Genomic DNA, 12074 nt, shown 5'->3' with positions numbered 1-12074 from the left:
CATGTGAGACGGGCAGCTATATGCTGTTCTTGATTGTGCGCGCCTCGCACCTTTTCTTGTTCACATGAGATCTAGCCGCCAGAAAACGTATACTGTACAATCGCAGTCTGCAGCAGGGAACAGCGATGTATTTCGGTTACCATCTATTGAAAGCCTGCTCTATGCTTCCGATGGCACCACGCGCTGTGAAACAGATAGGCGAAGGTGCTTATCGCAATAGGATTGGTGGTGGTAGCTGTGAATGCCATGTGCGATGACTCGAAAGATTTGCTGGTATTGAAATGAGAAACTGCGAGTGCACCGTGGTGAATTCACGTGAGATGGGCGGGCGAGTATTGTGGTGAAGCTTACGGGGGGGGGGGGGGAGCAGCTGTATACTGTTCTCGATAGCACGTACTTCGCACATTTCCTTGTTTACATGGGATCTAGCGGCCGGAAAACATATTACATGATCGCAGTTTGGCGACGTACTTGAACGTTGGCGCCACAAAATCCTGTTTTCCGGCAATTATGAAGCTGTAAAAAATGAGCGCGAAATGCAAAGGTTGTGGAATAGTTCCTCACCTGTGGCATGTTGTTTTTTCATCCACTTTCATTTCCATTAATTTATCGTTTCTTTATTTCATTTATTAAGCACAAGTAATTTCCCCTATGTTGTCCTTGGTGTCAGTGTTTGTTGGCTTCTTATGACGTAACTCTATTGGGTCATTTTTGATGTTCTTGATTGCGAATGTTGGTGCCGGGAAAACGTATGTAACGGGAACATATCAACGAGATCCTACTGTATAAACTGTGTGGTTTAGTGTCCCAAAACTGCTTAGCGGGATATGAGAAATGCTGTAGTGGAGGGTTCTCGATGAATATTGACCACCTGGGGTTAATTTACACACACCCACAGCACAGCACACAAATGTTTTTGCGTTCTAGCTCCATTGGAATGCAGTCATCATGGATAGGAATAGAAAAATGTGGCTTCGTACTCAGTAGCCCAATGCCGTAGCCACTGAATGCAAGTAGAAGAAAGTTTATTGCATTTCATTTCATTTCATTTTGTTACATTAACCTTTTGGGGGTCGATTTTTTTCGCCATATGCGACCGCCCAGGGTCAGTATTTTTTATTGCAGATTCCAATTCTTCTTAGGGACTTTTTTTGAAAAAAATTTACCGTAATTTTTCTAGGGTGACCGTGAAGTGAGAAAAGAATGTTTTCCATTGGTATATATGTACTTTTCATTCATGAATAAGAATATTGGGGAAGGAAATAAACTTATAAGAATAAAAAATTTGATGCATTGTTATACACATAGTTCAAGGCTTTGAAAATGTGCACACGAGAATATTGCGCAAGACTCAAATGTTCCTGCTCTTACACTAATATGTACATCCATAGTGTAATCAAACTGCGTAGGTGCACTCACACAAGAAAACTGTGTGGTTGTGTGGCCATCAAAAAAGCAAAACGTATGACAAACTTCCGCTAATCATCTTATTGCCAAACAGAGGCAATTAGTTATCGTGAGTTTCAAAAAAAAAAAAGCAACGGAAAGCATGCACGGCAGCGTCCTTCCTATACACATCCCTGTGAGCACTAAACGAGTGAGAAACAAGCGGTCGCCCTTTGAGCGATTAGTAATGAGTTATCGATCAGTTTTGCAAGCACAAGAAGCTGAAACCGCGTGCGAAACAAAACCAAAACTGCCGCCCGCCCGCCCGCCACTGCGCAAGCGGTAGTATATAGACGCACCGGAGCAAAGTAGCTTTAAAACAAACCATGCAACGAAAACCGAGAGAGGGAGGCGTGCGAAAAAAATTCCCTGTATTCCTACATAGTGACAGCACATGATGGAAAAGCAAAAGTTAGGAAATTGGCGTGCTTTTTAATCCTACAGACGGCGCCGTAAATATACAGCATCGACCATTTTGAACTTGGTCGCGGCGCCGTATATTTACGTCATTGACCCTGAAAGGGTTAAAGACCCCATTCGGGGTATTACATAAGGATTGGTTACCACGTATACACAAAAAGGCAGGCGTCACGGTGAAATACAAGTTTGAACAGTTTCAGGAAATTCGGAATGACATGTGATGTCAACGACATTGAAGGGAAGGTGGAGAGGGCTTCACTTGTCGCTTTTTGAGGCTTCCAACGTTGGATTTGACATTGAGGAAGGGGGAGGGCTTGGACGTCACCTATTGTAGTTTTGGTTTTGTACTCTTTTTCTAATGCGTATGTCATATTTTAGTGAATTTTTCCAGTAAAAAGGAAGTGCACGTTAGAACTAAGTACAGCAAATGTTGGTGGTGTTTTTACCTTCGTTACTAATAGAACAAACTGCTCTCAGTGCCTTCTAGACCCCCTTGTTCATGAAACATAAACTGACTAGCCTGCATGTACAAAAACAGGCCACCCGCTGTTCCTTCTGCTGAAGTCATTTACGGGGTTTAGTGGTGTACTGCCTAAGAGCTTTATTTTACTGACATAGGAAAAAAAAAGGTAAGTGTAACACATTATCACATGCCGTTCAAAGGGCATATCAGTTGGTCCAGATATGGCACATTTTATACTTTTAACACTGCTACAAATCGTCAGAATGGCTTAGGCTGTGGCTTCACAGTGCTTTTCTTTGTGTAGTAGGTCACTTTAGTTAACTCTGTGTAGCAATCCTTGCCTTTGTTGTGCTGCTGCATGGATCTAGAATGCAGCTCAAGCACAATGAGGAAAGCGAATATTTAAATGAATAGGCCAAAGTGTAGTGCATGGCCTTTCCACTTCATTGTAGTTTGTCCTGTGCTGTGCGTTGTCTTGACTAGACCAACGGTTTCCAGGCTTGTCGGTTTCCAGGCTTGTTGACCTATGGTCGAGTAAGAAGCACAGATGCACAGCTTTTAATAAACACCCACACATGCAGTGGTTGCTTAGTGGCTATGCTGTCAGGTTGCTAAGCACAAGGTCATGGGATCAAATCCTGGCCACAGCGGCCATATTTTGATGGGGGCGAAATGCGAAAACACCCGCGTGCTTAGATTTAGGTGCATGTTAAAGAACCCCAGGTGGTCCAAATTATTGCGGAGTCCCCCACTACGCCCTGCCTCATAATCATATTGTGGTTATGGCATGTAAAACGCCATAATTAATTAATCAAATAAATAATGAACACCCTTATTCTTTCATTGAGGTGGTCTGGCGATGTTTTTTCCACGGGAGTAAAGGCTAAAATGGCAAAGATATTGTGGAAAAGAGTGTTTCAAGTTTCTTTTAAGCAGGGATAGCTAATGACACTTTGGGCTGGTGGACGCAGATTAGCTCTTACTTTAACCCTTTCTGTAGGAAAAAATTAGCTCAGCTCCTCAGAGAAGCTTCGACTGTTGATATAGCCCTGAAGGTTGTCTGTTGCTCTACACTTCTCTACAGCAGCACCACATGGCATGAGGATTATGCTGAAAGGAAATTTCTCGAAAGGAGGTGTTTCTTTTACTGGCAACAGTGAGTTGTATGGAAGGTGGTCTGAGTGCACACTACTGGCAACAGTCGCACGGCATTGACCTTGAAATGGCTTCAGCAAAGGGCCACCACAGTTGCACATTCGCACGGTAGTCACTCGCACAGCAGAACACGGCTGTGGAAGCATGAAAAGTGAGTGGCAGCACTCACTCATCTTACTGCATTTGAAGCTAGTATGGAGGCTTTGTGATTCTGGTGATATCATGTGACAGCGAGAAAATTAAATTGACGTTTGTGACAATGTTTGTGTTTGTTTGTCTCCCGGGATATTCAAGCACTTGCTGATGACGAAAGCACACGTCAGTTAAGTTCTGTCACTAGTACTCAACCACTCATTGCAAAAAAGCATCCTCGTGTTGTATTATAAGATCATATCAAATGCTACTTGTCCAGTTCCATTTCATGTTTATAAAAAAGAACTCATTGAAATTACCGTTGAAAATGACGCAGGCGGTTGAAAGGTTTCGTTTTCATTCGACTCTGCACCGCCCACACTTTCGCGTTTCAGTACTTTCCTGATCGCGTATTGCTGCAGTGGTTTTGCTACCTCGCAAAACTTGCACAAACTGCAAGTAGCAAAGTATTCAACTTCCATGTCATGTCGCGGGATGCCTGAACGATCTGCGCCACTGGACCGAAAAGCAGCTGCGGCGGCGCATCTGCAGCTCTATCTTGGCTTGGTGCCGCCGTCTGTCGGGTGCTGTTTTACTCCCCGACGGCAGCAAAGGGTGGTGATGGCGTATGCTACGTCGCCATTCCCCGGATTGGGTGGCGGGAGATTTGAATTTCGGAAAAGGTATTCGGACCCTTCAGATACAATTTTTTCATAAACTAAGTCTTTTCTTGGCACGAAACAAGCTTTGTGAGGTTTCTGGAAAGGTCTTTAAACAATCTATGTTGACTTAGTATTGACTTTTAGTGTTCCTGTAAAGGGGCTCCGCAAACTTTTTGAACATAGTAAAGAAACGTTGCCAATCTGTGGCAGAGGCTCCTGTGACCATGTGAGCCAAATATTATTGCACTGCTTGCAGCAGAGAGTTTGCAATTGTGTCGAAAGCACTTGGTCCACCAACGCTATCGGCTGATTTCATGATCGCAAGAACATTCTCAATGATACATAATTGCTAATTTTGCATTAAATAAAAGAAAAATATGTGTCTGCGATCTCAAAAAGGCACAAAAATAATTTCATCTTTGTACGCGTATCTGCGCCTGCTGCACATGGCCTCCGAGAGGGCAGCGGCGCATACCACGGGGTGCCGAGACGAATCCTTTCACTCCTGCGACACTCAACTTTTGGCCGGGGCTTGGCTGGGGCTTGGCTGGGGCTTGGCCGGGGCTTGGCCGGGGCTTGGCCAGGGCTTTGCCCTCTTGACTTCTCTGCTGTGTAGCTTGCAGCGCAATAATAGCGGAGGCAAAAAGAGAGAGGAAGCCAGGTATTGGTGCGGTGACTCCATTTGTAGGTGGATTTTTAAAAAATTTGCGGCACGAGATTTATAGGTCAACATACTTCAAAAGCGAGGTCATTCTATGATTGAAATAATTGTTCTGCGGAAACCCGCAAGGTGGAGAGAAGCAAGTAATTAAGAGTAAATGAGTCCCGGACCAGGACAAATTTTTCTTCAACTGCCAAGCTTTTCTTTCGAGGAACGGTTTCCTTTATAGCAATTGCTATGATTGGGTGCATGTCTCATTTTCCCTTAATTAATTAATTCTATGATTAGTTAAAGAAGTGTTTCAGGGCCCCTTTAAAGTGCATTTCTTCACGAGTGTTTCACTATAAAAAGATTTTGGATGCATCTTGCATGAGTGGAATTGTGGTCACTGAAGTGCTGCCCCTGCCTTACCCTCATGGCCTTTTCGTTGCTCCTGTCACACTCTAGTATGTCACGCTTAGTGATGCTGTGCTCTGTCTATCATAGCACTGAGCTTTCGCCTGGCATGGCCTCCCAGGTTGGCTGGTGGCTCATTGGCCAAGTGGCATAGTTCTTTGCCTCTGGATGGGGCCTCATCAATGATGGCATTTCTGTTTTTTGCATCTACCGAACGCATTCTTTAATAATGACAACTAAAGAACTCCTATCAATCACTGTTGTGTGTTTTTAGGAATGCATGAAAAATGGCAGGGATTCCAAGAAGTTGATAGAACAGCCAGTCTCTTGGAACAGAATTATAATAGGCTCCCAACTCCATACACGGAGAGTATAATAATTAGCTCACATGTTTACGGCAGCATTGCCTAGCAACTAAGCGTGTTTGCTGTGTTCTAGTGGTATTGCAAGATGCCTTTAATCTTAAATTTCGCTGAGGCCAGGACTTTAAGCGTATCACATGCATACATTGTGGCAAAAGGAAGAAGCTCATTTACTGCTCCATTTTTGCGTCCCTTTGTATTCTCTTAGATCCCATAAAGGTTAGTCACACAACTTGTCTGTTCCATAGAAGACCAATTATGAAGCTGTATGTAATCCATGAAGGATGACACGCAGACTCACTAGTTAGATTTTTTTAATGCAGAATTCAGCATCTTAATTTACTTTTCTGTACTAATTTGGTTCAGAGAGGCACTTTGTAGTTTGTTGATGTCTTTTTCACGTGTAAGCTTCTTAAATCTATTTAATGTCATTCCCATGACATTTACAAGCTTTACTGGTCATACTCTCCATCTGTAGTCATGTTATGACATTCGTTTGGCTTGTTCCTATCCTGGGAAACAGATGAATTTTTTGCCACTACATTGGCGGTGTTGATCTTGAGGTGTATCCAATCGTCATTATCATACAAGCAGTGCCCTAGTATACCCAAAAAGGTGGGCCGAAGCATCATGCAAATAGTAGTTATCTTGTTACAGAAAGCAGTTTGCTTCACTGTGTTATTTAACGCAGAATAAGTGCAAAACAAACTTGGATATTGACAGTAACTCTCATAGCCTTGACTATGCATTTTGTACAGCGTTTATTGCAATTTTAAAGAAGATCAATCATTCAGTCATTCCAGAAGCATTCAAGTACGCCATCATTTTAATTATGGTCACCACCAGTCAGAGGGACACTAAAGACAAACACTAAATTCCTTCAGGCTGATAAAGAATTATGTCAAAAATATTTTTTAAAATTTCATTGTAATAGGCTGACTTTCTTTCTGCGAATAATACTCGTGTCACAGGCGAACAGAAAGTGACATTAACTTGCTGACGCCTTAAATTTTACTGCAGTTTGCATGATGCCATACGGGCAAACCTTAATGCATTCGCCAGAACTGAGAAATGCGTAATTTCGTCACCATAGTTCGTGCACTGCAGCACAGTTGAAGTACTACTTGAAACAGCCTCTATCATGTAAAAAATCATTTATACATAATTTTCAACTACACTGTGTTTGCCAGGAGTTGGAGTTGTACTTGGTGAACTTTCTTGGGTCGGCGTTGCAACGGCTTCGAAGTGGCAGGCGCCATTTTTTTAGATTTTGGATTTGACATGCAATGGCCGAAGTTGCTACGGTCGGCTTCAACCTTGTAACAGACAGCAACGAACTCAAGCTAATGGCATTATCGTGCAGCTATTTTTATATTTCACTATTAAACTTGTAAATACATAGTTAATTTTTAATTGCTACCCTAAAAGTGCTCACTTCGAAGGACGCTATCATCATCATGTCAAGTGTCATTAAATTTGTACATGTGACAGCTCGGTGAAAAAAAATGCCGTTAGGCAACAGTATTAGTGAATGAATGTAATTTTCTGCGTCTGTGTGGCATGGGTATAATTTTGCCCTGAAGCCCCAATCCTTTTAGTGTGACATCAGGGATTCCAAAGTATTTTCACATACTTGGGTCATTGTGACTCGGTAAGAGTGCCTGAAACTTGCCAAGTTCATGCTTTGGCTCTCTTAAAATACAGTGTAGTGCCCCCCTCCCCCTTATTTTTTTTGCCAGTAACAAATTAACTAGCCTCGAGCAGTTGTCGTCAGTATGCATGATGTCACATCGAGCTAATGTGAAAACTTCAAGGTGCGATTACTACTCTGTCATTTGTTTTCGCATCTCCTCTGGCTTATCAAGCATCCTGTCACGGTAAGGGTAGTTTTTTTGGTATATTGTAGATGGTTAATTTACTAATACGACTCTACCTTGAAGGCCCCTCGCCTTCGCTCAGGGGGTCCGCGAGCCGCGACCAGCACGACAAAGGGCCAAAGGCGCAAGGAACAAAAACCGCTTTAATTTACGATAGAATGTAACACTCCAACAATTACCGCAGCCTCGCGGCCAATAGCAGAAAAGAACAAGGCAAAGAAGCAAGCAGCAAAGAAGCAAAGCAGCAAAAAGGCAAAGGAGCAAAAAGCAGCAAAACCAAAGAAGCAAGCGGCAAAACAGCGAGGCAACAAAATATACAAGCCAAAGAGAGCGACGAAAGAACGGCCGTTACAAACCATCAACTAACACAATCTTTCGGTCGATAACAGAATGCATAAAGCGCAGAAAGCAAGCAAGCACCGAACCAGGCGCGCAGACACAGTTCCAAAAGCGAACTACAAGAGCACTCTTTCCGCGGACACAAAACGCTTTTTCCCCTGCTCTGCAGCACGCTCGGAAAGAAACCTAGACGGGCCACGCCCCACCAGCGCCTCCCCAGGCCCGCGCCCCGAAAGAAAGCCCTCAGTGCAGTCTCCGCTGCCTTCTTATCGGGCAGCCGCCTTCCCGGCAGTCCCCGCGCGAGTTCTTACGATACCGCGATCGATGCGCATGCTCCATGCGACGAGTGCCGTTGTGGCGCGCGTTTCAAAGGCTTCCCCCGTGCGCGCTGCAGAGAGGGCCAAGGGCCCGACAACCTATATTTCTCATTAATGTCTCTAATTTTCACGTCGAGAAAGAAAAAAATATCTTTTTGTTTCTTCCTCGTCAGTTTATGCCTTTTGCTTGTTATATAAACCTGCGCTGCATCCATGTAATCTATCCATCCGTGTGACAACATTTAAAAACTCCTCAGCACAGTTGGTTGCACAGTTCTTTTCCCTGATGTCATAAGGTGCAATGATACAGGCTATTCACAGGTGAACGCCAAATTTAGAATATTAATCTGGCATGCTTTCTTTGGTGTTCTTGCATTGCAACCATAAACGGTGAATGCGGCTTTTAGCTAAAACAACTGTTGACCTTCGGCTTCTTCCCTGCAGATTCTTGCGGGAGAGAAGCTTCAGCTCGACCTGGACACGGAGCAGATAATTCAGACAGTGATAAACAAGAACCAGCCAATCATGGAGAAGCATCTGCTTCATCTGCTTGAGCTTCAGGAGTCGGTGGAGCACCCTGTCGAGCTGAAATCCATCGCAGATGATGACCTCTGAGGCACTCCTCGAGCGGACTGGGCCATTGGCATATCGATGTGAGGAAATATCTGTGTGAAATTTCGGAAGTGGGAAGGGCAGTTCATAGTTATGAACTGCCATGTGGGTTTTCTTCTGGTGTGGAATTGTTACGAGTGGAGGTTCACCTCTGAACCCTCCCCCTCCGGTCAGATGTGCTTTTGCACCACGGAGGACGGAACATTTGAGGAGAGGTATCTCACCACCTGCACTGGCGGGCACGGGCTGCCCAGTCATGACATTTCTGGTGAAGAGAAAATGTAGGGTTTCTGTACAAAAACACCAACTTTTAGGCAAGCTAAACCTGTGTTCTCTGACCAGGTGTCTGTGCTTTTCGAAATCTTTGGCGGTACCTGCAGACTTCAAAGCTGAACATAATATATCTGCTATAACACAGCTTCAGTATATCTGCTGAACGAATAAGGGAAGATGAAGTTGCATTAAGAAATATGATTTAATGCACAAAATGAGCGCTTTTTATCACCTGCGCAGCTAAACCCCTCTTTGGAGGTATTGACTTCTTTCTTTTTTTTTGTTAGTTGCTGTGTAGCCAATGTGTTGATTTCACATGAGGTGAGGTGGAAAGCAGTGCCAGAGAAATAGCCAGGTATTGGGAGTTCTGTCCACATGTTTCTTTTCCCTATTCTTTCTTTTCCAATGTTTTCTCTCTTAACATGAAGGTGGACCATCGCAACCCTACATCATATGCAATGGGTCCTTCTGAAAAATGTCAAGCTTGCTTTGCAGCTGCCACATTGTTCTTGTTCTCAGCACTGGGCATTATTATCAGTACACAAGCTCTAATACACCACCACACGCAGTGGAGAACACCTCGACACTAGGCAAGACTCTGACTTTACACTGATGCAACAGAGACAAGTTTTGCCTTCTAGAGAACTCTTGTTTCATGTTTAGCACTACTTCTTTCTCATCGCACAGCTTTTCGCATTTTTTCTTCTGTACATTTACCATTATCATATTGGCACTGACCTGGATTGCTGCTTCATACGGCTTTGTTTGCCAGCAAACACACATTTAAGTGGGAAAAGGTACAGGTATGTTTCCTGGGCTCAATGTTGAAGTGCAGTCATTTTAATGTGTCCAGAACTCCAACCTTTGAACTCATTTAGTTTCTTTTAAGCTTTTCTTGCTCTGACACTGCTTTTAAAGATTATAAGTGACTCCTTTGAAAACGGTAAGCTGTGTGACTTGAAAGTGGAGAATTGGTAATGTAAATTGAATCGAGTGGCACAAAGGCAAGGAATCAAGACTATAAACATGTTTTTCATGCACATATGGAGCTAGTGGTATTCCATAGAACATGTGAAAAATTAATATTGACTAGCAGGGTGGGGTAGCGTTTTCTGCTCTTCTGAAGCTCTTGTCGCATCTAGGATGCCCCAAAAGACCGTACAAATCTTATTTGTGCCACATTGATGGATGTTATCATTTTGCTGTACATGTTGCCAGAATGAATACCATATGGCCAGACTATTATATAACTGGTACCAGTAGACCTAACCACACATCTCACAGATAACAACGGGCTTCCACGTGTGACATGCTCAGAGCATCCTTTAGGTGTGTGTTGTTGGGAGCCACTTTTTAGTTAACAGCTTTTGCAATGGCGAGTGGACATATCGTTTAAACTTATCGGTTTTAAGACTATAGCCTTTTTATGCTTTTTTATAGCTACTGGGAGTCATCTGAGTGTTCTATATGAAACCTTTGGCCAAATAGGGTGGGTCAAGGTCTTGCAGGTAGTTAAGCAAGACACCTGCCCTTGTGTTTTAACTGTTTTTGACGAAATTTCTCATGTAGAGCTTAGCAAGTTACCCATTGCATTGAATAGGGCGAAACAATGTGTACAGGGAGCATCATATTTGTACAGTTATAAATCTGCCAGTTGATCTCAATTGAGTGTTCCCAAGGCCTCGTGGCCTCTTTTATTTTTCTTTTGATTCATATGTGTAGACAATGTGTATTATTATGACAATATAAATTCTGCTGTTTGGTGTCTGCAACATTGAAAGTAAAGAACTGTCTGTAGAACCTCTTGCCAAACTCATTGTGTGCCTGACATCAACACCATGTAAATTTGCTCATCCAGGCTGCAGTGATCAAATTGAGACTGTACTTTGTTTCAGTAGTTGCTCGCAGCAGAGCCCAGGCTATGAGGCCTGCGAGCGCAGATTCTTGCGCAGCAAGAGGTAGTGCCATAGTCCAGAACCCGTTGCTTGACTAAATGACCTTGACAAGTGATCTTACCAGCAGTCGTTTACTTGGAAGCTTCTCTGCAGGTCACAGCTGCGGTTTATTGTGTGGCTTTGTTTTTTAATAATACATTTATTGCTGCTCTAGGATACTGAAAATAGAGTTCTCCACTTCTTTAAATAAAAACATGCAAACAAGAATATTGAAGGAGTCCTGAACCACCCCTCGGGCTTGGTGAAAAAAAACATACGCCACGGATAGCATATGCTGCTGTGAGCATCTCAACCAAATTTTGCAGTCGTGCGTGGCGTGTGCAGCTCGCAAGCAGTGCGTGACGCCGTCTTTTTCTCAAATGCTCTCTTTTCAACACAAGCCTGCTCCTCACTCTTTTCTGGACGCTTTATTTTGTAATATAGCAGATTCCCATACGCTGCTGCTATTGGCCAATGGCTGGCACCAGTCAAGAAGGGTGTTTGGATCAATGTGCTTTTTCCTACTGTTACTGTGTATATTTAATGACGAATTTTAACTGGCTGAAGTAAATGAAAATCTGCTTTCCAATTTCGATTATTACGTACTTCTGCAAGAAGCCAACTATCGTTTACACACGCTTGGCTGCAGCCTCCCGCGTAGGAATTGTACTTTGGCCATCCTGCCTATTGATGTCATGGCCGTCGCATCTTGCTAATTTCAACTAGTTTTGAACACTTGACTAGCCTTGAACCACGCGAAACTTAAGACTGCACACACCCCAGCGCGCGCTCACTCCCGGCTGCTCCTGGTTAGATGCCTTGGCAGACTTCATGCTTCAAAATGTGCCAGTTCGATGTGGCTACTATCCATCATCCAAATCAAGAAAAAGAAATGGGCGTGGGCAGGACTTGTAATGAGGAGGGAAGATAACCGATGGTCATTAAGGGTTACGGACTGGATTCCAAGGGAAGGGAAGCATAGCAGGGGGCGGCAGAAAGTTAGGTGGGCGGATGAGATTAAGAAG

The 12074-nt window shown here is 43.6% G+C and overlaps 1 protein-coding gene across 1 annotated transcript in view; it reads left to right on the top strand.

Moving 5' to 3' along the window:
- Positions 1-10915, top strand: part of LOC142576582 (uncharacterized) — a 37990-nt gene extending 27075 nt beyond the window's left edge. The window contains exon 6 of the mRNA XM_075686770.1: positions 8675-10915. Within this exon, the coding sequence (XP_075542885.1) occupies positions 8675-8845 (171 nt within the window). The 3' untranslated portion in view covers positions 8846-10915. The remainder of the gene's footprint in view (positions 1-8674) is intronic.
- The last annotated feature ends 1159 nt before the right edge of the window (positions 10916-12074 follow it).

Source organism: Dermacentor variabilis, chromosome 1, assembly GCF_050947875.1.
Source record: "Dermacentor variabilis isolate Ectoservices chromosome 1, ASM5094787v1, whole genome shotgun sequence".
NCBI classification, from domain to species: Eukaryota; Metazoa; Arthropoda; class Arachnida; order Ixodida; family Ixodidae; genus Dermacentor; species Dermacentor variabilis.
The sequence above is the reverse complement of the archived record's forward strand: the minus strand, read 5'-3'. Positions and strand labels throughout refer to the sequence as shown.